The 27,553-nt window shown below is 45.6% G+C and overlaps 1 protein-coding gene across 1 annotated transcript in view; it reads right to left on the bottom strand.

The window, feature by feature from the left end:
* Window positions 1-27,553, bottom strand: part of Ext1 (exostosin glycosyltransferase 1) — a 277,737-nt gene that overhangs the window by 36,908 nt on the left and 213,276 nt on the right. The window contains exons 2-3 of the mRNA XM_040730390.1: window positions 3,574-3,667; window positions 2,053-2,160 (exon numbers count right to left, since the gene is read on the bottom strand). Of these exons, the coding sequence (XP_040586324.1) occupies window positions 2,053-2,160; window positions 3,574-3,667 (202 nt within the window). The remainder of the gene's footprint in view (window positions 1-2,052; window positions 2,161-3,573; window positions 3,668-27,553) is intronic.

Genomic DNA, 27,553 nt, shown 5'->3' on the forward strand with positions numbered 1-27,553 from the left:
GGAAGGAAGTATCACAGACTCAGCCACTAGTACGGCCCCCTCTCTTCTGCGGCAGCGTCCCCACCACTTCCAGAGCGGTGTGTTCTACCAGTTCTTGTGTGGGATGGAAGCGTCTGACAGCGCTCTGCCAAGTGTTCTCGAGGACAGTCCCAGATGACTGACAGGATGGAGTTCCAAGTTCTCATGGCACTTGGCTATTGGTTATTAATCTGCTTGTCCTCGGAGACAGGTAGGGGAAGGTGACGAATTAATTCCAATTTGGACAGAGTGATCTGGAAGCTGAGGAGTTCAATGAAGTCCTAATGAAAGGTTGTGTATGGCAACAAACCTAATAGGATCTACCAAAACAGAGGGAAGCCGCGCCGTGCCTCTCAGGGACAGGGCGACATGAACGCAGGCAAATAAAAACACCAGAGCTGTCCTAAAACAGGAAATGAGAAACGGTAACATAACCAAAAACGTCTCCCAGAGCACACGTTTAGGCTCTGTGCCAACTCTTTAAAACCATTGTTAACAACAGGGCATGCAGTCACTGCTCAAGATGGAGGCAGCTGTGTCAAAACAGATTGCCGAGGAGGAGGCAAAGCACTAGAAAATGTGGGCACAGGGGCGTAAAAAACACAATCCTTAGAGTGAAGTAAAAGAGTGACTTCAAAATGTGAAACACCCATCAACTTTGGAGCAAGGATAGACCCTGGACTACCACACTTTAAGTGTCATACAAAGCCTCCCACCCCAAGACAAGCTAACTTGTTCATAGCAAGGGGGCCTTGGTGTTCGATGGAGAACATGATTGATGTTTTAATACCTGGAATTTCCTTTAATGAACATGTATTATTAAGACAAAATAAAAGGAAACACAAAGGCAGTACGGGCAAGCTCCACATACCTCACTCTGAGTGAGGACTCAGACAATTACTATCTCTGCATGGTGAGGGTTCCTCCTCCCTGCGCCTTGGAGGACGCCCCTATTGAATTATATCGGGTTTTCGTAAGACCTCCCTGCCAACCCTTTCTCAGTGAGCACTTACAAAATTATGTTCAGAACAGAACGGGCTCATTCCAACCAACAGGTTCATCATTTTCAGAGCACACATTCCTCCAGGTTTGTGCTGGGGTTTCAAAAGAGCCAAGGTCACAGACCTGACAACCACACGAAAGGAATGTTCTAGAGCGGTTGGGACCTAGGCTGGATTAGTCCACGGTGCTCTCCATTAGAGGGTGCACCGTCTGTGACTTTCAGAAGATGAGAGTATTCCCCCATCAGTCCACTGGCAGACCGGCCAGGATCACAGGAGAGCAAAAGCACAGTTAAACTCATGTTTATGGGTACCAATTATTTTTGTTTTTAAAGCAAGAACATTCGAGGTAAGATTTCTACAAAAACTTCTGGAGGCTTAAAGATAAAGTGTCTACTGCCCTGAAAGAGAAACATTCACTGTGCTATGAGAGTGTGTGGCAATTTACAGTGAACCTTAGACACAACTGTAGGCGGCCTGGGGATTCCTCAAGGACTCTTGTTACCCTTGCATTTCTCTCTGCAGGTTGAGTTCTCTTTCCTTGAACAACTGAAGCTTGCATTAGGGGGCCCTTCTTTTAAATATTCACCCAAGTGACAGCCTTCCTACGGGGACTCAGGTTGGGGCACTGCAGTAGTGGTAACGTTGGACATAGCAACCAACCCTTGAGCTTGCGTTCTGGAGTTAACCAGAAATGAATACAGGAGTCGAGGCAAGGAATCGGAGGGAGGGACAAGGGTAAAAACTTTGGTGCTGATGCTGCAGGGAATCCACCTCTCCTCAGTAAGCAGAGCTCATCATTTTTATCAGCAACAGTTACTTCCCAGAATATATTCTGTGGACCTGGACAGATTTTGTGTTGGAAAGTGAACAATATCATATTAAACGACTTCATATTCACCATGACACAGGCAATTTTCTCCTGATAAAATTTCTTTTATGGAGCTGACCTTTTGGATTCATCTTCTTTGAAAGTTTGGATGGCGGCAGCAATAATCTGCTGTTCTGCCAAAGGCCACAGCCCCTTCCTTACCTGTAATAACAATCTCTCATCGCCAATGACGGCAGCTTGGTTCCAATTAATCACTTCGGAGAATGGCAACTCCCATCCATTGCTGAGCATTACAGGGACACAGGCAGCCTGAGCAAAGGAAGGATTTTATGAGTATGAGGGCAGTGACAGCACGAACCATTGCAATCAGGAAAAGAATCAGTACAAATTCGATTACTGGCATTGCTTATGTTACATGGGTCCTGAACTTCTCAGGCCAGAAAGAAAGGGCATGCTTCAGAATCACCAAATCACATGGCATTGTGCGCATCTCAATTCTCGCCTTAGAATGATAATACACCTTTTCTAGTCTAGTACATAGGGTGTGGCTGACCTTACTTCCATGGAGATGACTGGCCTTGATGCAGAGGTTTTACTGATGCAACAAAAGCTTTCTCCAATGGAACCCAAGCATAAAACCAACCGTGAATATAGCAGCTTTGTCAATGTAAGTGCTACAGATGCATGTCTGTCATGGTTTACTCCAATATCATGAGCTAACAGAGCACAGAAAGGGGCCCAGCCTTTCTGGGTACCACTTTTTGGATTTCACTATTGTAGTATCTAGCTTTCCTTTGCCCAATAAACATTCATCTCAACACTTGGTTCCCTCCAGTGTGGAGCGTTGCAAACCACAGTCATACCAGTTTCTAGCCTGCACTGGGACCGAGCAGCCTCAATGCACCTCAATAAGCTAAAGACAAAATATGGCTTCCAAGGAAATCGTCATCCACACCCGAGAGCATTTTGGTCCCTGAAACAGCCATGAAGCTGCAAGAATGTTAGTGAGTTGTGGCAATGCTTCTCAGGGCACGCAAAGTACCCTAGAAAGTCTGCCACAGAAGGGAGCTCTCCAGGCTGAGGATACAGGACTGATAGTTAGCATGATAGGGTGAAGATGCTACAGAACCCTCCTCAAACACACAGATTCTGACAAGATGCAAACTGTTGGGAGGAGGAGAGGAAGGATGAGAGAGGAAGAGAGCAGCGGCAGGAGAAGGCATTTCCACGGTAGGGTTGAACAGCAGAGAGACTCTCACACAGGCTTCCGAGCTTCCTCTGAATTGCAGAGCTTTGGACATCAGGACAAGTGAGTCGCATCACTCTTAAGAGTTTAGAAGAATTCATAGAGGACCAAGATGAGGACCTAACCCACAATTTCATTTTGGGGGGAAATCACAGCAATATCCCACTGTCGGCGCTCCTGATATTGGCTTGCAGGAAAAGAGGAGAGTCCCCACTCTTAACTCAGGAGCTAGACTGGCAAACAGATCCATCTGCAAACATGTCCCTGATGAATACGGTTCCCGCGTGGTGAGACCAGTTCGTCTTCTCATGTCCGAAGGCGGGGAGTCAATCTTCTTCCTAATTCTAACTCTTCAAAATAGCTCAGATTTTCTTGGGAAGTTTTTTAGGTCCTGGACCAAAGCTCTAGGAGGGTGACTGAAGCCAGTGTGGCTTCCATCCTCAACCCCACGCTGGAGAGTTTCATGGTCTCCTTACCTGCAAAGCCTCCAGGAATCTGAAGGACCCGAGCCTGCGACCACGAGGAACCAGACAGAAAGTGGCATTGTGCAGCATTTCCCGATAATCATACCTAGAACAACAAGAGGCGTGGTCAGTAAGGGAAAACCCAAGAGGAAAACCAGACAGCAGAGGGTCATGGCGTGCATCCCTTTATCCCGCATAACCGACCCTTGGGAAGGGGCTACTCTCCCTTCTCCACCTGGGGGTAGAGAGCCTGTTGCTTGGGGAGAACAAATAGGAACAATCCTGTTGTATCACGCGATTAAGGATCTCTTTTGCAAACAGTTTACAAAAGGACCTGTCAATGGTTCTCATACCCATTTGTCTTGCCTAGCCTCTGTTCTCCAATAGCAGATGGGGAGGGGCAAGGTCTCATTATGTTGCCCCGGCTGGCCCAGAACTTGCTATGCAAAAGGCCAGGATGTCCTCAGATTTACAGAGACCCACCCACTTCTGTCTCCTGTGTACTGGGATGCCCCGTGCAGATTCCCCCCACCCCTGTGAAAATCTTTGCTCCATAGGCACCCCGATAAATCTGCTTCTCCCTTAGCACCACGTCACCCAGCAACACTCAGTGTTCTTATTCCCCATTCCCCATATCACGCTATTAAAAGGCGCGTCGGAAACCTCCAAGCTAAGCACGAGCCAACATTTGTTTTCTCTTCACATTGGGGTGTCTACATTTAACCGAGAACATTCCGTGACTCCTGACAAACAGTTCGCCGGTGTAAGAATGGTTGCTTTGGCTTTTGGCAGAAAGGTGGGGGCGGGGGCGGAGGGAAGGGTAGGAGGAAGCTAACATGAAGAACGAGAAAGAGGGATAACAAAGAAAGAAAAATAGTAGGGAGGCATTGGAAATTGGGATAGAGAATGAGTGATTATTCTTTTTTACTCAAATGCCATGTAATAGTGTTACACTGTTTTGTTTTTGTTTGCTTGTTTTTGTTTTTTGGAGGGGGGAATCACCACTCCAGACAAATTATAATCTACGATGAACATCACCTGTCTCTTACGGTCAGTGAAATTTAGGACCAGCAAAAAAAACAAAACAAAAAAACAAACAAACATTAAATTGCTTGAGACTCCCCCTTTAAAAGTGATGACCATCACACACACACATTCCTAAACAGGCAGTTTCAACTTCATTAGGAGTTTACGGAAACTTGGGGAACTAGCGATACCTCATGTATCCTAAAGGCTCTGAATCGTACAGTCAAGATGAAATCACTCTCATTTTTCAAGCCTTCCTAATGCTGAGCAGACAGGTGTGCCTCTGACAGTAACATATGTCACCAGCATTTTCTAACTCTAATAGTCTAATTTAACCATAGCCTGAAGGCACTGGATTCTTCCCTCTCCTTTTTTGGGATATTGATATATACATTCATATTTTTAAAGCCCACATCTATTTTTATATTCTCATATAAACCAGGCATATGGGAGTAAGCCAATTTTCAATTATAAACCCGTCATTAAGGCATCATGCAAAGGACCATTTGCTTAAACAAGCATGTACAACTAATTTGCACAAGAAAAGGTCACTGTGAATAGATTAAGATTATCTCCATTGAGAGCAAAATATAAAGCCCTTGCTGCATTAATTAAGCCGCAAAATAGACTTCAAAGTGGAAAGGCTTTTTAAGAAGGATCAAATTTAGCAAAATAAAAATATTAAATTTTGATGGTGATGGTGTCTCTTTTTTTTTTTCACCAAACACAGAAAAATAATTGACAAGTATCTTCAAGTTCAAATGTTGATAATGTCTGAGTTCTACCTAATAGGTAGAGAAGATGAAAAGAATATAGACACAAATTTATGTGTGGAACTTAAACTGATTTTTTTCTTTTTTAATATAGAAAGGTCGAATATACTCAGACTACTGCAAGGTTTAACAGATACCCAGAATAGAAACCCCGGAGGGACTAGCACCGAGTCCTACATCCTCATCATTAAACTGCTAAAAATGTAAAACCTTATTAGTGCCCTGGATTGTAACAAGTTTCCAAGTTTCTGCTTGCAGAATTTACTTTATAGAGTGTGTGGAAGGAAAAGAAGGGCAGAGAACTCCCGGGGAAACGTCAAGTGACAGCTGTGCTGATTTCAAATGGCTGTGCAGGAGAAGCATCAGGTGCTGAGGTAGCAAATGAAGGCATTCATATAATGAGACGTGCGAAACATGCTTGCGCCCATCAGCACCTGCTACGAGACCAAGAGCTTAACACAGTGCTTTTGGGGAATCAGTTTTCCCATCTGAAGCAGGAGGTGTGGTCTTGGTGGAGGGCGTGTGTCACAAGGGGTGGGTTTTAAGGTTTCAGAAGTCTCACATTTGGCCCAGTCTCTCCCTCCCCATGCCCCTGACTGCTCCAATGCTTTGCTTGTCTTTTGTGATGGTCAGTACCTTGATGGTCATGGGCTCACCCTATGAAACTGTAGGCTAGCCCCCAGTCAAATGCCTTGGTTATGGTGTCTCTTCGTGGCAACAGAAAACTAATGGAGATAAATGATTTCCATGTCCAACCCATGAACCTTCTTCTCTTTTGGATTCTATGGTCAATGAGTTCATGAGATAATGAGGCATTCCAATTGAAGGGGCAACAATACCCTTTGATAGGGCCAGCTACCGGTTTCAGTTGGCACTTCCTGCTTTGGTATTCTTTAACCATCTCCTTTGATGTGTTTTTACCTATTTATCTGTCCTTCTAAGGAACACATGGGATGGTATTGTCACTTTCAGATGGACACCATTCAGAGGTAGTTTGTTTATCTGCCCAAGAATGAACTGACAACAAGATAAGTTGTGAAATCTCTTAAAGGCATTCTCCTCACCAGAGAAAATTAGAGCCATCACTCCAGCATGACACATGACACATGTGAACCCGGTGGAATTTGCCCCCAAACAAATATTTTACTGGAAAAAAAAAAACGAGTATGATTGTATGATTTAAACTTTCTTGAAATAGTGCCAAAGGCATCAACAAAAGAGGGAAATGTCCATTTGAGAAAATTTGCCCAGCCTCTGATGATTGCCATCTGCTTCCACCTTGGCCAATGAGAACTGAGACCTGACCCCTGGGAGACACACCCACACATCTGGCAGGAAGGGAACAGACAGCCCACTGAAGCAGAGTAAACATTTTCAAATCAAAATCTGATAAGGAACTTTTGTCTAGAATATGTAAAGAACCCTTCTGCCTCAACAAAAGGACAACCCAGTGTAAACATGGGCTAAGAATGTGAACTGATATTTCCCCCAAAGAAAACGAAGGCGGCGCCCAAGGAGCGCACAGGAAACCGCTGCACATCATTGTCTTTGGAGAAACGGAAATCAGAACACCATGGGGCACCGCTTGCTACCTGCTGGGTATTGTTGAGGGACAGATGAGAACCAGTGCTGATAATGTGTGGAAAACACAAACCCTTCCACGGTGCTGGGAGGAGAGTGAGCAGTGAGGCTGTTCTGGGGACAATCTGGCAGTTCCTTCTCAGACTAAAAATGGACTTTTCATATGACCTGGCATTTGTACTTGGGCATTTATCCCAGAGAAACGAAGACTTATTTTTACATGGAAAAACTGTCTACCAATGTGAACAGCAGTTTTAACTGTAATAGACCCAAAGTGGAAGGCCCCGAGACCCCTTCAAAGCATGAAGGGGGCAACAGACTGTGGTATAGACATAGCCTAGAATCCTTCTCGGGGAAATTAATACAACGAAACGGAACAAACTACCCGCATATACAAGAGCCTCGAGGATGCCATTGCTGAGTCCAAAGCCACCCTCTAAAGGGTACACACTGCATTGTCCATTTTGTAACACTTGTGACAGCATACAATTACAGGGCTGGAGAACTGAGCAGTGGTTTTCATTGGTTAGAGGTGGAGGGAGACAGACAGGCAGACTTGAGAGGTCAAGTGGGAAGACAATCTCCGAATGCAGGCCAATTCCCCGGATTAAGTCAGGAGATGCAAAGCATGTTATAATCACACATAACTCCAAGACGAACACACTAAGCTACATGAGTTGGAAGGGAGAATTGACTTCTCAAAGAAGTTTCGAGTTTAATTGATAAACTGGTTTACTCCACTGTGCTGATAGGCATTACGGTCTACTCCAGCAGTAATGACATGAATGACACCAGAGGCAGAAGAGTTTTCCTAAGCGACTACAAAGAAGTGCACAATAACAAGAACATGACCCTGAATTTAAACTGGAACCCAGTACCACTCAACAGCTACAATAATTTTCTTCCTAAAGCTGTCCCGAATAGAGTACTGGATATACCCCGTTTAAGATGAACTATGGGACACATATTTGAAGGTGTTTTTTTTTGCCAGCACAAAAAAAAAATCCATTGTTTCTTGTCGTGAGTCAGTGTAACTGACAATGGGAGGGGCAGAGTGGTACCTACCATGCCACCAAGCCTTCTCCAAGCCACTGGGATCACTCACATTACCTGGGAGCTGCAGAGCTCAGGGTCACCCAGGCCTGCTGAATCAAGAATTCTGGGGAAGACAGCCCTGGATTCTATGTGAGTTCATTGTAATGCACACTACATTTTGGGCAGAACAGGCCTGGTAGTTATGAGAACTCAGTAATCAAGAGCTCAGTGGTCAAACAGCCAAACCTGGCTTCGCATCCCAGGCAAGCTGTATGCAGATGAGGTGATCTTAGGGAGTGGAAATTTGCCTAGGCTGAGTTTCCTTGCTCATCCAAAGGGGATGACACTTCCAACCACACTGCTCAAGGAAACATTTTAACTAAAGCACAGCACCTTAGAATCAGTTCAGAAATGATAGCTATAATCACCACAGCCGAAGAGAGACAGCAGATAACAGGAAACACAGGCAGCTGTAAATGAGGAAATCTGGGTTGAAGGATTTGGCGTTTCTTGGATCTCCTGTGTGACCCCCATGCAAATCTCTTGGCTTCTGTGAAGCTCAAATGAAATTATGTACATGCAGCATAATCAGCAGGAACGCAGTGTGCAATTGCAAGTTATTATGGCAAATTATATCAGAAGGGATGGAATAAACATTTTTTTAAAAACTACCGACAATAAAAAAATAAAATAAAAACAGATTGGCAAAGACAGCCAGGAGACAAATGTGGAGCAGACCCTTTAAAGGGAATGAAAACAGAAGCTGCACTTCTCAGCTCAACAGCAGTGTGTAGTTTAAAAGCATTTTTCTCATCACCGAAAGCGACACAAGAACGGACGCTACTGGTGTAGCTTGCAGTCTTCCCGGGGTTCCCACAGACCCACCGTCAGAAGCACGTTTGCCAAATGGTCCTGCTATTTCGCTAGACACAGAGGAAAGGGGAGAAGCCAGCGATGGGCCTCTAACTTCCAGCCTCACGGAATTCCAGTCTGCCCGAGGTGGTCGTTGGTTTCAAGTATTTATTTATGAACTGGGCGAACATCTACAGCTGATCTGCTCCTGCCAGCCCCGATCCTTATTAGTCATTACTCTTCCTCTGTTTGCGCCCAGGTTGGAGTCACATCGCTTAGGAAAAGAATCAGAAGGAAAGTGCTTGGGATGGTTGAAGTTGCACAGAATGCGGATGCGTGCAGCAACATCTCTGTTTTCGTGTGTGTGTGTGTGTGTGTGTGTGTGTGTTTCCTTCCATGCATTCAGCAAAAGTCAGGAGGGTGCCTCTCCCATGTCAGGTACCTCTTCCAAGCCTTGGTACAGTGAAAAGACTGTGAAGTTGTCAGGTAATTATCAGTCAGTGGGGATGGGGAGACACTCCTATGGAGGCAGGGACTGGTTTAGGCAGGGAAGATAAGGTATGACCACAGGTGGCGCTAGTGAGGAAAGGAACCACAGAGATCCTGCAGATTTCTAGGACGTCCACCTAAATACTGACAGGGGAGCAAGAACTAAAGGATACTGTGAGGGGATGTGCATTTCTAGGCTAGAGGTAACGATCAGGAACACAGGGTCCAAGGCGAGGGGGAACACACAATCTGGAGTGGGTCAGAAAGGGTTAAAGAGGCTGCTAGCTCAGGAGGGGACCCAATTGGACAACGTTGTTGCTTGCTCCCTTCTGGAGGTCAGACATTATTCCATGCTGGTGAGTCTGAGTCACTCAAAAGCTCAAGGGAAAGAATGACATGATCCCCAAAGTATCCCGAGCACCCTACAGCCCAGCTCCACAGGCAGAGCTGCAAACACTCAAATGGGAAGTCGTTGCTAGGGCTGCCGGCCGCACCACCGTCCCAACTCAAGGTCCCCACTCTAACACCATTTTCTTTTCACTACACAAGGCTGCCTCTGGCCAGCCCACATACTGGGTGGTGTCTGAAGACATACAACTCCTAGGGAGACAATTACTAAGCCGTTCAGTCCATCTCTGGACCCCTCGACGAGCAGCTGCCACTTACAGGGCTCCTTCTCCTCAAAACTTAGCCCCAGGTCACTATTAGGGGTGCCACACATGATGGGCCTCTGTTTTCTAAACTTGTTGCTTCTACCCCTTCCTAAGGCCGGATTTAATGATTAAAATGTCAATTACTCTGGGGGGGGGAGGGAGACCAATCTGAAAGGTCAGGGCATGGGACAATATGAAATTGATCCCCGACACAGATTTGAACTGAGAAACAGTTAGAAAATGGGTCCAGCCGGGCGGTGGTGGCGCACGCCTTTAATCCCAGCACTCGGGAGGCAGAGGCAGGCGGATCTCTGTGAGTTCGAGGCCAGCCTGGTCTACAGAGTGAGTTCCAGGACAGCCTCCAAAACAATACAGAGAAACCTTGTCTAGAAAAACCAAAAAAAAAAAAAAAAAAAAAAAAAAAGAAAGAAAGAAAGAAAGAAAAGAAAATGGGTCCAGCCGTCCACAGTGCTGAGTTCTCTTGCAAACACGTGGCATGGAAAAGTACTTGCAGCCTAGGAGAGTGTAGGCTCCAGTGGTTACACAGCATTCACTGGCTCTGTGGAATCTGTGTCTGCCTGAGCTGCTTTACATACAAGTCAAGCAGTTATCCAGATGCGTGGAACTGCACGCTGAATGCGACTGATCAGAGTAGAGGCAGCCTTAGGGACAGCCAGCAGCACCCTGCAGTAGCAGTTGCTACTTAAAGGTGGTGCCATTCCTTCTGTATTCAACTGGCAGCCAACCAGTCATGGCAAGGATTAGGTATGCAATCTCTGGTGTGAGAAGGCCAACTGTCGGCCGTCCATTGCAGACAGGGATGTTTGTACAAAACCATGGACAGGCACTTACATTCATATGTTCAGATTACCTGGCTTCTACAGAAGATTGTTTTCTTTCCATGTCAATTTAAAATAAATTTCAACACAGGAACGGGAGGAGGAAGGTGGCATTCTGTGGACCACGGTCCCCACGAGAGGCATTAACTCTCACAAGTAGCATCATGCGATCGCCATAGGCACATAGGTGAATACAGTGACAGCTGCCTTTCACCACAAATATGCTCTTGAACACATTAAGTCATAATCCCTATTGCTTCTAATTTTGCCTACTGCATCCCTACCTTGAACAACCACAGGACAGTTCAGAACTGAGAGGTGGTAATGATTCCTCAAACACAACAAGTACTGAGCATGTTGTGTACTTCCAGAAGGGTAGAATATCATCCTGATGGTACAAGCCTTTATCCCCAGGACTCAGGAAGCAAAGGCAGGCAGATCTACATTGCTAGCTCCGGGAGAGTGAGAACTACATAGAGAGGCCTTGCCTCAAAAAAACCATCCTGGTTCCTGCTCATTAAATAGCAGCTCGGTGGCTAATTTATAAACACAGGAATGAACATGGATGACTGTTAATGACAACAATTATACTACTAAAAATCCCACTGATTAAACCTTTCCTGTGGGCAGCGCTCAGCGCTACATAATCTAGAATCTCCATTGTATTTTATCGGTACAACCACCATGAGGAGATGGCGCAACTATGGTTCCCACTTCACGGGAGACGACACACAGCTGGAAGGCTTTGTGGGAGGAAAGGGGAACACAGAGGCAGCAAAGGTGAAGATAGCGATTTGTAGCACATGGCTCCCCGTGGCATTAATCTCGGGGAGCTTTCAGGAGGACACAGGTCTTGCTGCACCCGTTTTAAATACTCAGTGCCAGATTTCAAAACTATTCTGAGAGGAATGCAGTTCTAAGACACGTGAGTCTAAATTCTCTGGTTAGGAAGGAAGCGTTTCTGACAGTGCTAAATAAAGGGTTACCCGGGTACGGAGGGAAGAGGAGACATGGGCAATAAAAGAACCCGTAACAACGGCCTTGAACGGATAAATGGCCAAGAAGAGATATATAGCAGGCCATTCAACAAAGGCGAAGGCCAAGGTCGTTATCTTACCATTAGCTTTTCCTTGGGTGCTGTGTCACAGGAGATGGCCAAGTGGAACAGGGCCAGAAAGAGTAGAATAAAGGCTAGGAAGACTTGGATAGCACAGGCAGCATGCAATACAGATACATTCTCAGGAGAGCTTCACTCCGGTTGATGAGAGTGGGGATGGCAGGGACCCGGCAGTGAACAGTTCAGGCTCCCCCACCCCTCTGCCTAACTTCCACTCCAGATGCCTAGAGTGTTGGTCCCATGACTGCTCAAGTCCTGGTCCACCAAGGAACACTTCTGCCTTTCTGCTTAACTTCCACTTGTGATGTCTAGAGTAACTTTCTACGGCCACCCAAGTCCTGGCTCGACTCTACTGCTCGCTCTCCTAAGTTGTTCATTTTACCCCTTCCTTCCCTCAGGCTTCACGAGACCCGGCCTAGGCCCTACTATCTCTTGGCCCACAAACTACCACCTATGGCTAGCATTCACCAGGTCACATTGTGCTGTATAGGAACTAGGAAAGAAAGAAGGTACATGTGAAATGATGCACTCTTCATTATGACAAGCCCCACCGTAGCCAATAAGCATATATCCAACTCCTGATCATAGCGAGCCTGCCTAAGGTGATGCTGATACTTCGGTTTCGATGGACTCAGAACAAAACGAAACAGAAACCAATCTTGTGTTCCTCGTTTTCCTTTTGTACACTGAAAACCCCACTTCCTCTGTCTTTATTTCTAAAGGTCTGGCAAGTTGTTAAAAAGTTATCTTCTCCTTGAACAGTGATGAGAATTGGAAATTCGTGCTTCACCAGGCCTGGTAAATAGCATTAGGTGAAAATCACATCAAATGTATACACGGTGGTGCTCTCTCGCTGAACACTCTCTCCATGCCTGAGAACAATTGCAGACCCTCCTGATGGCGTCTCCAATGACAAACACTGACTCAGTGCAGAAGCAAAGGCTCCAACCCACAGAAGGAACAGATCCATCCTAAGGTTCTAAGTAGTCCTCTTTTTGACCTAAGAAAAGGTCTCTCTTTTCCTCCCTCCCTGGCTACCGGTCTGCCCGTAGATGAGGCAAATGGTTGGAATTCCTGATGGGCTTTTCTCATAGCCAGGGAAGGCCCTGATGGAGACAGAGCCTGTCTGAGACACTGTATCCTTTGTTCGTGCTTAAACCTTCTGTCTGATCCCTGCACTTAAGTGATTACAAAATACCTTGAGAAATGGCCCTGGTATGATAACCTCATCTTCCCATCTTCTCTTCCACTATCACCGTCACTGGGTTTTAACTTTTGACTGTGACAGGAACAACAGCCCTGGGCCTTTGACGCTGACCATGCAAACAGGAACTTGGAATGTCATATATTAGTATGGTTAAGTGCTGTAGAAATCTAAGCCTTCAAACGGAGGCTGTAAGTTTCATTAAAGAAGGTATCAATGGAAAGTGTAACTTTCCTCCTTTGGTATGGGGGTGCACAGACATACAAATGCAGGGGTGTGACCATGTGACATAAAACATCTGTGCCATGGCTTAAAGAAAAAAAAATAATGTTATATATTGATGATGTGATGGACCACCATTGTATGGCAGCTGAGTTTGAAGGGACTGGGAAGATCGAGAAGTCTAGATTCTGCCATTGCCTTTGGCAGAAACACAACATTGCACTGGGGGAGACAGTCTATGGAGCTGAGTCACTGCTCCTTCCTCCAGCTATCTATATTTTCCTCAGTTCCCTGGAGAAGTTGCTAAAGAGATGTCTCATTCTGAAACAGGGCTATGGAACAGAGAAAAACAATGCATCTGACTAGAGAGAGGTAGACCAGATGATCCCGAGGATGCCTTTCTGTCCCGATATCACTGGATGTTAAGGTTTGGACAGGCTCATGTGTAACGTAACAAAACAAAACAGCTGGTTCCCAGCTACTTTTGTAAAACAGTAAAAACTTTAGAAGAAGGAGCCATTAGAGGAAGTATATCACTAAGGGCATGATGTTTCAGAAGGCCACATTTTACCCCGATGACCTCCTCCTGTCTCTCATTGCTTTCTTTCCACAATGATCAAAGAAAATTCACATCTCCCAAATGTTCCCACTTCCCTATGAATCCTGATCAACAAGACTAACTAAGGATTGTAGACTGAAATCTCTGATACCACTAAGTATCAGAATGAAGCTAAAATAAAGAATTCCTTATTTGGGGCCAGAGAGATGGCTCAGTGGTTGAGAGTACATCCACATGGTGGCTTACAACTGCCTGTAAATTCAGTTCCAGGGAATCAGATACCCTATTTAGACCCCTATATGCTCTTGCACACACATGGTTCATGTACATACAGACAGGCATACACATATAATAGTGTATATTCTTGCAAAAAAAAAACCTCTCTCTTTGAAATTTTCTTCTTGGGTATTTTTGTGGCAGCTATGAAAAAGTAACCAATGTATTGACCAAATGAGTACTGAACAGCTCCCATATGCCGGTAGTATTCTGAGCCCTGGGGAAGCAAATACACAAAGTGTCTAGAACTTGCCATTCTGCAGAAACCAGAGAGTGCTCCCATCCTTTGCTCCCATGCTTCTCCAGTGCTATTCCTCCCTCCCATGGAGAATGAGCTCAGCAACAGAAGCACATTCAAGTTCCTGCTGGCTTTAAAACAGACCAAGCTCATTCGTATCCCCTTAAAATCTGCTTTCTATCAAATAGCTAAAGATCCCTCTTAAATGTCAGGCTCTGGGTGAAACGATCCCAATGGCTCCTCCAGCTGCTGGAAACAATATTTATACCCCTTGACCATGGGGACCTGTTCAAACTAGCTTCTCCCTGAAGCCTCAGCATTCCCCCTTTTCTTGCTTACCATCTACAGTCACAGAGTTCTCAGATTCTCAGCACAGCATACCTGCTTTCATTCTTACACTTGCTGTGCCCTTAGACTGGACCATTCTTCTTCTAGGTATCTTCCAAGATGTCCATCGGGGTGCATACTCCTCGGAGAGATGCTCCTAGACTGACCTATGTGCAGGTTTTCCCACTGCCTTGGTTTGACTCTGTTCTGACACGGGAGGCTGCTTGAATTGAAGCATGGATTCTATGGAGGGCCCACTGTTCTTTCCAGCCCAAACATAACATACACTGTTTAACAGCAGGAACACACCTTTTCTTGTTCACTACTATTACCCCAGCCCTGAGTATATGTCTGGCCTAGAGTAATCTTTTATGATGTCTTTGTTGAACAAATGTCAGAGCATTCTACCCTCATCTCATTCTTCAGGGTCTATAATGCTTATGAGGTCGTAAAGCGTCCAACTGGTGTTGGTGTTCACAAGAAAAAGTCAAATGTGTTTCCAAAGAGATCTTGAAAGTCCCGTTTCACATTTGTCATATGAAATGCTAGCCTTATTTCCCTAGTTAATGTGAAGATTTGTCAAATTCTCTCAATGCCATCTGCTTTAAAATGGGGAGCCATTAAAAATGTCGTCAGGAACCACCTAACAATATTTTAGGAGCATCCTTTAACATGTTTATGTAGAGTGATGCTGTAGAGCCTGCAGAAACTAATATTCACAATAAAGTTCCTGCTCTGGACCCGGTCCCTGACTCATTGTAAGCAAGCCATATTGACTCGAGTCTATTCTTGTTTATAAAACTAAGAGTCATTCTGATCTTGCCTAGCTAACACGGCATCCTGAGGAACTAGCAGGGAAGAGAATCAGAAAACATCGAACAAACTTAAGTACCAGCGTGTATCAGAAAGGATGAGGCCAAACTTCTTGGAGCAGCTTTTGCTCTGAGCCACAAGTAGAAAAAGTACCAAAGGCATTACGCTCTTCTTTGCTTAGGAAGGATCGATCATTTATTTCCCAAAAGCATCCAGAAAAGTGAATTTCTTCCCAAGGTCAATGGTGATGAAGCCCAGGCTACTGTAAATTTAAATGACTGGCTGTGATCCCTCGTTTTCCACCGTACTAAATGTCAGCAATTGGCCTGTGAATCTGAACTGAAGATGGTTTGGAACGCTTGACTATGGGACCCTTCAAGACGGAGCACTTCTGTCATGTGGAACATCTTATTGTCCTGTTTCCATCGAGGCATCTTGGTCTTTAAGTAAATCGCCACGTAAAACTAAAACTTGGCATCAAGACACAAAGAGAGTAACTTCCATGGTGGAGAAGATGATGCCGCAGCTGTGTGTCACACACAGCCGTGGAGAGTTGACTGCAAAGGTGATTTCGTCTTCTTCCTATGTACGCTCCTACCACAAACTGTCCCAGGATTAATTCTAAGGAAAATTTAGGGATGATCTGTATGGAAAGCTAGCCTAGCAGCCGCCAGTCAACCATACCCCTCTCCACAAGTGTTGGGTTTGGAATTATAAAAGTTTTGTTGGAGGTGTGAAAACATAATTGGAAAACTTTTTTCCCCCTGCTTAAAGGGCTAATTGATTTCACAGGTGTTTAATTATCATTTGCTGTGAGATAATACCTTGTAGTGCCATAAAAAATGGATTTAATTTTCGAGTGCTTGCAAAACCATTGCCAAAGCCAAGTTGGAGCTGAAGCTAGATAATTATTCTATAAATCAAACACACTGCCTCCTTTCTTTGAAAATTTTAATACTTGGGGATAATGATATCTGACAACCTTGAAACTAACATGAAAAAGATTTGCCTGCCAAATGGCAAAAGGCAACCACTGGAGCATTTCAGGCAGTCTGGTTCATTAACAGTGACTCAGATGGCCTTAGGACCCTGGCTGCAGGCTTCCAAAACCTGCCAACAAGAATGCTGGTGGATGTCCAGGCATGGGTAGTTTCCACTGAGATCAAATGACCGTGCATCCAGCAAGGCCAATAGAAATGGAGAAATAAAACCTAAACTGCCCTTACCCCCCCCCAAATAAAAGAAAGGGGAGAAGGAGGGAGGGAAAGGAAAAAGAAAGTAAGGAGGTTAACAGGGAGAGAGGAGAAGAGAAACAGAAAGAGTGGAAGGAGAGAGATTAAAAAAAAAAAAGGAGCAAGAAGATGTATATGAGTGGAAACAGCTGAGCTCACACTAAGAGAGCCCAGAACACGGAAGGTGTGAGTTTTCAACGTGATCAATTAAGACTTTCCTATCTTATGCTCGAGGCATGGCATTTGTGCTTCCTGTAACAACAGAGAAGAAGAATCACCAAATCAAAAAGTTTAACTAGCTGGAAGGCACCGCAAACGTTATTTACTCTAAACATCCTAGGTCAGAATCAGGGACCTCAGAAGAGGTGGAACCACCTGCCCAAGAAGATACCACGGGGAGACCAGAACTGAGCTCCAAGTGAGCAGAGAGAGAAAGACAGCTTGACAATAGATCCGGACTCATATTTTCACCTCAAATCTAAAAATTAAAGGATAGCCCCACCCTGGGCATTCTAAAAGAACAGTGGCTGTTCTTTGACCAAGCCCAATTTCCACACAAGTGCCCAGGCTGCCTTAAATAACTCCCTGGGGGAGCCTGGCTGGTGCCTTGTTTCAGATTGTTTTTTCCCTCCTCCAACTTTTATTCAGAAGCTGCTGAAGTCATAACGCATTCCATTACATGAAAAGTGCTTAAATGATCTAAGAAATCTGGGCGGCTGACTGGGCACACACACACACACTGTCAGCACTATTTAATTTATCTCCTGCCTGTGTACACAGCATGCCCACACCCTAGCTACTACACAGTATGGATTATCCGACAGTTTAAGGTCGTCTCAATATTCTTTGTTAAGATACTGAAAGGTGAAATGCAGGATGATGAGTGTCATTCTCTGCACACTGTGTTTGGGCCCTTGTAAGAAACAGCTGGGCCCAAAGACATACATGTAGGCAGTCAGGATAGTTGAAAAATGTGATTTTTGCCATAGCCTGAAAGGGAAGCAGCCATTAAGGCTGGCACGGAATTCCCACAGAAGCTCCTGCAAATAGTCAAAATCATGCTGCTAATGACAGCTATTGACCACCTATGACACACCCTGTCCTCTGCAGAGCACTTCGTGTATACTTGGCCAGTTGCCCTATCAAACCACTACAAGGTGAGTCGTAATCCATACCCACGCCACCTTCCTTGATACAGGAACGTAACCATGTATCACGTTCTGTATCCCAGCCTGAACTTGAAGTCATCCTTCTGCCTCAGGCTCTTGAGTGGTAGGATTGCAGGCTTTACAAAAGCCAACCCCTTTCCCTCAATTTATGGAAGAGGAAATGGATGCACACAACTGATTTGTCTAAATTCACCTTAAAAACAGACAGGAGATACAATCCGAGGCAGTTCGTTCCTGGGGTGCAAGGAGCAAATGCTAATGCCCACTGTTTCCCTGCCCTGTTGTATCTGGAGGGTGTCTTGGGCCAGCCAAGTGAGCTGTAGCTTGAAGGATCCCACAAGGACTACAATGGAATCTACTGGACTCGGCTATGTTTTTGCAACCAGAGATGTGCCTGGCATTGGTCGGAGCTCTTATGTGGTACTGAATCAGACAGGAGTCCTTCTTAAGGCTGACCTCTGCCGGGGTAGTCTTCCCAATTCCTGAGAACACAGAGCAGGAACAATCCAAAAGCATGCTCAGTTCCCCCTCTGAAAGACAGGAGGTTTAACGGGTTTTTCCTTAGACTTCGTGTGATTTTTACTTTCCCAACTTGCCATGGGGCTTTGAGGCCAAGACCCACAGTCTGCCTTTAGTTCCCCAACAGAGTGTTTTCTAGTGTATCCTTCTGTGTGTGAGTCCTCTAGGTCACGGGGAACAGGCTAGGAAGAGACATCAAATAAAATGCAGTACGCAAGGACATTTCATACATCCATTTGGCCATCCATCCATCCATCCATCCATCCATCCATCCATCCATCCACCCACCTACCTATCCATCAGTAGTTCTTACTGGAGTCCTACTAAGGTGTTCTATCATCTGGAGGGCTACAACAAACCCATTTACCTTAGAGAATTCACCGTCTTGTTTGGGGAGAACAGCAATGAATCATTGAACACACAATAAAATCAACAGTGACACTGAATCATGGATGGTTCTGTGAGAACACATGGAAAAGAAGTCTGATACTCTTGGAAGGGAAGGAAGGGATTAAGTTGAGACCTACAGGACCATGCCAGCAACACTGAGGCTGGAGATTCAGTGCTGACAGCAGCCGCAAAGGCCATTAAGACCTTTAAAATACATCGGGGGGGAAGCAAAATACACATGCCACAGCTATTCACCTCAAGAAACCAAAGACATCTTGCTGTGAACTAAAGTTATACCTGTGGGGTGTTATGCAAAACGAAGACGGAGGCCCTTTTCTGCTTGGGAAATGAGTGTGATTAAAGACCGGAGGTCTACACAGGTAAGCACTTTCCCTTAACAAGTTAGTTTTGGTGGACACTTGCAGACGCCGACTGAGCCATAGCTGAGGGGCCACTAGCATGAATCCACGTTACAGATGGGAAAGCGAGGCAGGAATGCACCTTCGCAATCTGACTGGAGACAGTGAAGGATGCTGAGGACTGTTAACAGTTCAGTCTACCCGCTCTTCCCCTAGAACCTGCCAACTCACCTATTTTAGTCCTTATTCACCAGCCCCTGATTCCTGCTGCTGCAAAATCCTGAAGCCTCTGCAGAGATGGTGCCTCAGTCCCTAAATAATCATATTTTCACAGTAATTAAAAGGCAAATTCCCCAACTCCCTAAATGCATGAGCAGCATGAATGCCTGTGTTTTGCCCTAACATTTTACATCTCTAGGGTGAGGAAAAAACTATGATAGGAAATAATGGAAATGACTTAATTGCAGGGAGAACCAGCTGTGGTAGTGGTCTGGGGAAAATAAAAAAGAAAGAAAGCCAGTCTCCGCCAGGACGTCCCCCTGGGAAACAAAACTGTTGGTAGAAAGAGCTCAGGGGTCTCGCTTCTGGCCTTCTGTAAGTAATAACTATCTACGCGTACTGATGGCTGCAAGGCCTGGGCTGGCAGAAGCAATTGAAGATATTTTCTACTACTGTGGCTATGCTGGCCTGCTGGTTCTAATCTCTCAGGGGAGAGAGGTGGGCAAGGGAATTCTAGTTATTAAGGAATTAGTTTGGACTAGCGCCAAAACAGAAGTCACAACTGGGTTTTGCCGAACCAAGGCAAGGTTTCATCCATCTTCCTCTTAGACTAATTTAGGAATTATAGCACCTACTCAAGAATGCCCCGGGCTGCAACTCAGATGGTAGTGTGAGGTCAGACCAGGCCTAAACACCAGCTGCGGTGTTAGAAACAACTCGGAAGAAAGGGTTGAAAAAGGAAACACAGACGCACAGATTCTGTTTCTGTGTTTCACATCAAAGTCCTCTGTAGAGTAAGAGAGTAGCTGGTGAGAGTCCACCGAAGAGATCAGGAACCGCATTAAACACACTCATAAAACGATACCTTAACATGTGAAAATGATGCCAATAGAGCAGCCATAAGCACGGACGTGCTTAGCTTCATACAGAGTCCCACAGTCTGTGTGGGGGAGAGGGGTCAAATTCCCGCAAAAATCCCATTCCACTGAAGACCGAGGTGGGCAGAGGTTTGGTCATCTGCCCCCCCCCTTTGGAGACCGGGTTTCTCTGTGTAGGAATTGCTGTCCTGGAACTCAATACGTAGACCAAGGTGACTTCTAAAAGAGAGGTCCACCTGTCTCTGCCTCTCGAATGCTGAGATTAAGGGCGTGGCACCACCACTGCCCAGCTCTGTCCTGAGGTCTACAGCTAGGATTTCAACATGAAGAGATGCTCTCTGAACTCAAGAGTGTGAGATGCTAACTTCAATGGTGGTCTATACTGGCAGCTTCAGTGTCTTGCAGAAATAGGTACAAATGAGCTCCTTCAAAACATTGTTCACACAGAAGATAACGATGCTCATGGACCACTCAAATAAAGTAGTATGCAGTCTTAAAACACAAAACCCACACGTGCTGATTTCCAGGCTGCGTGGATGCTGCAACCTGCACGAAATAAAACATTCATATTCTGGTCCCCTTCATCTGCCCCCCATAGGATGTTAGACATTATATATATATATATATATATGCTCAGCTGTCTGCAATTATCCTCAGCAAGAAACTATTAAACATGATGGGTATGTTCAGGTCACCAACCCTGTGAAATCCTTTTAGGGACTGAACAAGCACCGAGCCGAGACATCATGATCGCCCCCAGAAACTCTAGGTTAATGATGAGGAAGACTCAGGTAGTGACTGCTTATTTAAAAAAAAATAAAGGAAATAATAAAATATTGGAGGATGCTGATCATGGGTGCACATGTGTGTAAATCTCAGCACTGAGGCTGAGGAGGGAGGATCCCAAATTCAAGGCCAGGATAGGTTCTATAGGCAGCCCTCATCTCAAACAGGAACGGCCCAACCAAAATGAAACAAGAAAAAACTCAGAGAGTATTTGCCAAATTAGGATTTCAAACACCATTCTTCCTAGTCCTGATGTAGAAATCTGAAGAATATGATACTGGAGAGATCATTCCAGATGGGTGTTATATGGATGTCTACAAAATGACAGATTTTAAAGGCAGAACAAACCTAACTGACCTCAGGCCCCGGGCTTCTATGTATACATTAATTCTGGAGTGTTTCAGCCCTATCCTAAGCAAGATACAAAAAGGAAAACATCCAGAGACCAGTGCTCACTCACTTTACTCTTGTGGGACGCTACTGTACATTTCTTTAGTACTGAGCTACTTTAATTTTACTGAGTTTATATTTTGGTTACACACAGATACATATATGTTTTAACATATTTTCAACCTTGTAAACATACGATGTGTTCATATATGGCAGAGGTGAATTTCTGACAGGGGCTCTAACGTGGGCTACCAACCAGACAGTATTTGGGGCCCTGTCCTGCTCATCGACTGATACATTTGGTTTATTCCAGATGGGGTCTAACGATGCCATCATTTTCATATTAGCAGACTTCATATCGATACTGAGATCTTAGACTTCTCATGACAAATGAGAAGTTCCAGGAACTTTGGGCTGTGGTTTCTCAGAGAAGATGGTTAGACACTGAGCTAGCCTTGCTTCCTTTGTGCCCCCTACGCAGTCACAGAGGCCACATCATGCTAATAGCTCCTTGTATATAGGCGAAGTGACTGGAGGTCAGACAGGAATCAGGAGAAGATATGCCAGGAGGAGCCGCCTCCTCCAACAAACAACTTGGCTTTACTAGGAAAACACTTTATGTGCTCTTTAAATTAGCTGTACTAGACACAGACACCTTGGGCTTCTTTCCCAAGGACTTGGCCTTCCTCTACCTACCGAAACAATTTTCCAGCCGAAAATAACACCATAGGCATCTACAGCCCACTCTGCAGCGGAGAAGCATCTGCAGAATGTCACAGAGCAGCCTGCTGACCCCCCACCTTCCCCCTCTCCCCCCCCCCCCGGCAGGCTGACCCTGCTGTGCTACTCCACCAAGTCTAATTCATAATTTACACAAGATATTCCTGCATGGAGGCGTGGCATAAAACACTTATTGACAAAGGGAACAGCCTGTCACTTTAATGTATTTACGCAAAGCAACAAAGCTGATCGATTTATTGAGCCTTATAGGAGATTTAAGCCCTGATTTGGAGGCTGTGAAAGGAAAGCCAGAAAATTCCATGAGCTCTCTGAAATTTTCCATCTTAGAACTCATGGTTCATAAAGGTAGTTCTCTCACATCTCCAAGGTGGGGAGGGGGCAGGGGTACGCATCTCTCTGTCGACTGTCTTGTAGGGAGTATTTGCTACATGGTGTAACTTTGGTCCACACAACACATAGAGGAAAACTAAACAATGAATGATGACATTTCGCTATGTATTTTAACCCTTGGGTCCTTGTGTGAAACTGTGTAAAGCCTACTGAATAGAACTGCCTACCACTGTGAATATGGAAATGTGTGCTCTGAAAGCCAACTCTAATTCATGGTCATTCTGGCTGCCGGGGGTGGGGGTGGGGGTCACAGATTGGAATCCAAAGCCTTGCATTGCCTCAGCCACTTTAAAAGGTGACATGAGCAGCATTAGCTACACAGGGCTTCACAATCCACTGAGAGTGTAGCCACCAGATTCAGCCAGTAGATGGGGCACGTCCATACAGCAAGTGTCCTCATTGAACTGGCCTAGAGAGAAAGGCTGTTGGATCCTGCTTCCTCCTCCAAACAGTCAAGATACCAAAGAGAAATAAATGCAGGAATGCACACCCCTTGTTGACAAGTGGTGTTTGATCCTTTCTGTGGCTTCGTTTTCATTCCTGTGACATGGTAAATAATAGGGGGCTGGGATTAGTGTGGCAAGGCTGAGAAAGGCATCACTCATTCTACTTGAAATGGGTACATCATTCATTCATTCCACTTATGCTTGCTCTCTCCTGAAGTGGTTGCTGGATCCCCCATGGGTCCCAAACGGAAACTGGAGAACATTCCATTGAGTGGGACCGCATGCACTGACACCGTGCAAACTCGGGGTTATGAGGAGCGGGAAATTGGGTTCTGTAGAAGCCAAGGTCGGAGGACTGCAGAGAACACAGCCCGAGGGGCAAGGGATGAACAATCCAGAAAGTGAACACAGGAATGCTGGGCAGCAAATTGTAGCATTCTCCACACATGCAAGAATGATGGAAACGAAGTCAGTCTCCGTGGGGGTGGCGGAGGTACGGGCAGAGAAAGGAATGTAAGTGGTCGAGCCAAACACAATCATCTGGAAGGACAGTGGGTGTCGCTGACACCCATTCACTAATACTCACCCCTGCGGGACCAAAGGAAGATGAACGCGAAGACACACACACACACACACACACACACACACACACACACACACACACACACACACACACACGCACGCACGCACGCACGCACGCATGCACACAGCTAGTAAGTGCTTGATTTTCCAGGAGTTCCTTTGAATTTCTTTTATATGAAAACTTTTACCTTGGAAAATAACCACAAAAGCTAGTATTATTACATTAATCTCCTTTTTTGCAGACGAGGAACAGAGAGCGTAGGGAGGTCCAGTGATTTGTCCCTAGTCCCCAGTTTCTACATGGTAAGGCCCAGAAGAGGACCTCAGCAGGTTGTTTTCAACAACACTCTCTTGCCTTCTACATATTCAGAATATTCAGATGCATCATTTCATTACCATCTTACTTTATCTGCGTTAAAGTCCATGCTTTTGGGATGGGTGGGTACAGTTTTGGTGGCAGTGAGGACCAATATGGTCTAAAAGGACAATCTACGACTTGGAACTGTGTAAAAGAATGAACACATCGGTAAGTGATCCCTACTTCTGCCAGACACTATCTTCCTTGGGAGTTTGGGTTCTATACATGGACACCCACAAGGACGGTCAATAAGGGTAAATGGACTTCCCGGGGTGTCTTCGAACAGATATAGCCCGTGTCAGGGCTCTCCCATTCTCCACAGGCTCCACAGCCTGGCCCCTTCCTCCTGCCAGCTCTACACACCTTCTATGAAGGCAAGCTGAGGGGGGTCGCAGAAGCAGAGCTCCTACGGTCTTGGAAGGAGCCAGAGAATTCAGCAGTGTTTCACGCATGCTTCCCCGGACCCCCGAGCCTGGTCAGAGCCGATCACTGCTGCCTTTCCTACCTGTCTCACATCTTTCAGAAGAAAGGGATGTTCTACACATGGCGGGAAAGATTCCTGCCGCCAGTTTCCCTGTCGCCATCCTCAGTGCGATCTAGACTCTTCCACGAGTAATGAGTTGCGCGCTGACATCTGCAATACTCCTCTGTATTGGGACGGAGGGCAGCCATGGGGAGAAATGTGTTCCCAGGGAGATGTTCAAACAACACATGTGGGGCCGGGGACAGGGATCAGATGGGAGAGTGCTTGCCAAAGATGCCTAGAGCCCTTGGGTGGATCCTCAGAACCTGGAGGGAGTGATGGGGGCACCTTCACAGTTCCAGCACTTGGGATGCAGGGGCAGAAGGATCAGGCTTTGACACCACCGTGGGCTACACAGCCAGTTTCAGGCCAGCGAGGGCTGCAGGAGACACTGTCACAAAAACAAAGAACAGCTACAAAACCACACACACACACACACACACAATCACACACACACACACACACAATCACACACACACACACACAATCACACACACACACAATATCACACACACAATCACACACACACAATCACACACACAATATCACACACACAATCACACACACACACACACACAATCACACACACACAATATCACACACACAATCACACACACACATACACACACACACACACACAATCACAACTTCTCCAGGCCAAGGAACAGGTTTGCACATTTGTTTCCATCTAAATGCTGAGTTCCCTTGACCGCCTCTAATGATTTCTGCTTGTACTGAAGCCTCGAGGGGGCGGGGGTGGGGCGGGGTGGGGGGTGGGGGGATGGAGGAGACAGCCCACGGTCACCCACCCTAGCGCGGCGTTCCTCTTCTCCGGCCTTAATTTTTTCATTTTATCCCTTAAATAATAAGAAGTCACAGGACTAGCAAGCTGGCCCAGTGGACAGGCGTGTTTGCTGCCAAGCCCACATGGAAAGAGAAGAGCATCGATTCCCGGGCAAGCTGTTCTCTGAACCCCCACATTCATGTCATGCCATGCTTATGCATACATGTACACACACACACACACACACCCCAAATAAAATGCAATGAAAATATTTAGAAAGGAGAAGCTGTGGCTTCTTTTATGGACTTCATACTTGCAGCATTTGTTCTTAATAAAAGATGAATTATCTTGACAGAGACCCAAAGCTCTCAGGGCCAGAATGAATATTTGAGATGAGCCTGCCAAGCTATGCAAACAGTTGTTGATTTTGTTGGAATCCCTTGTAAATTTCACTTTCTATTTGTTGGATTTTTCCACAGAGGCCAGGAGGCTCAATCAAACCCCTTTTACCGCAATCAGTGGTAAAAAGGAACCTCTAGGATTATCTTCTCGGGAACATTCCACAGGCTTCCTGACTAGAGGGAGAACAACACCCATTGAGATTACTTAGATGCAACTCCCTCTTGTCTTTAACTTTAAAAAACTCTGTCTTATCTTTCTTGGAACCTGGGTGGCTAGAGAATTCCACACCCAGATTCTTTCCTATCTCGTTTTACAGACAGGACGGTTACGGTAAGGCAAGAGTATTTATTTCTGACTGTCATAGCTCATAGCAAGGCTCGCTCGCTCAGATAGCTGTTCTGTCTAGAGATGATGGTGCTTAGAGTATAAATCGTTGTAAATAACCAGGTGTCTGTGCACACTGAACATTTGGGAATACATTCAAGCCGACAATGCTTATACTGAGTTATCCTGCTTTTAATCTTCTCCCAGATGCAAGGAGGAGAAGCAGACGTCACACTAATGAAGAACTGGGCATTGTATTTCATCCTTAGATGGAGCCTTCCCTTCCTTATGTAAATTCTAAATGCATGAAAATCAGACCACTAAAATCTAAGCAGCCCTGAAATACTTTTATCACTATAGAATATAATTTTGAATGAAGCAGACCCTTTACCTCAAGGATAACAGACATAAACAGGTTCAGAAAGGCTGACTGTGTGTCCAAAGGAGCCCAGCTAGTGAGGAGCAAAGCCAGAATTGAGGCCAGGTCCCTTCGGTACAACTTCTCTATGGCATTGCTGCATGCCTGTCCGGCTAATGAATGGAAGTAATCACCGACCACACCACCTGTCCCCCAAGAGCACCCAGAGTGTCACCGGAGTGTGGCTTGCTCCAGACCCACCCGTGCAGGCAAAGAGTGGATTGATGTCAGTTACAGCAACTCAGACTCTCATCTGTTCGGGGTTCATGATTATCCATTCTTGGAGATGACTCTGGAAGCAGCTAGACTAAATGTTTTTCTGGGTCAGTAGTTCTTTCTGAATCTACTACCGGGCTGCATGATTTGTCTAGGAATTTGTTTTCCTAGCCTTTCACACAAGGACAGAAGAAGGAAAGAGTGTGATTTGCTCGCTTCACAGACAGCTTCTACTCTTGGCGATGAAACCAACTCCCCCGATATAAATGACCCTAACGACAACACTGAGTTTCCTTTCCTTACCTCAAATCTACTCGCTCCTTCCAAAAGAGAAAACTTCTGGAAATGTATAGCCCAGGAGGACGTGTGCTATTTAATACCAAAAATCAAAGCAGCAAGCAAGGGTGGGGCTTGGGCTGGGGGTAGCCAGCGGAGGGACTGGACAGGGAGGGAAGAAAAGGGGTAGAGCATAGGAAATGTTCATCACTGTGGGCAATTCAATCTCTAGCTGCTCCATGGAGACAAAGCAATTAGTGGGGATTGTCAAGGTGGTGTGTGAATTGGCCACCTGCCCATTATGAATTGGACTGGGATTAACTAGCTCGTTCCAAACACTCCACCAAACAGCAAATGGCCATGTGAAAGTGATTTGCAGCCACCAGCAATGGAGCTGGATTAGAGCCTTAGGGGTAAAACTTGATAACTTCCCAGCAGCCTTGAATGAGTCTTAAGACTTTACCCAATGTCCCTAAACATTCCCTTCTCCCTACCTCATGCTCTTGCTTTAGTAAAAAGCCCTCTCACCCATTGGGAGGCTCAGGGCTGTTCTGAAAATAAGCATGCCTACCACCTCACCAAACAG

The sequence above is a fragment of the Mesocricetus auratus genome, unplaced genomic scaffold (assembly GCF_017639785.1).
Source record: "Mesocricetus auratus isolate SY011 unplaced genomic scaffold, BCM_Maur_2.0 Super-Scaffold_100023, whole genome shotgun sequence".
Classification (NCBI taxonomy): Eukaryota; Metazoa; Chordata; class Mammalia; order Rodentia; family Cricetidae; genus Mesocricetus; species Mesocricetus auratus.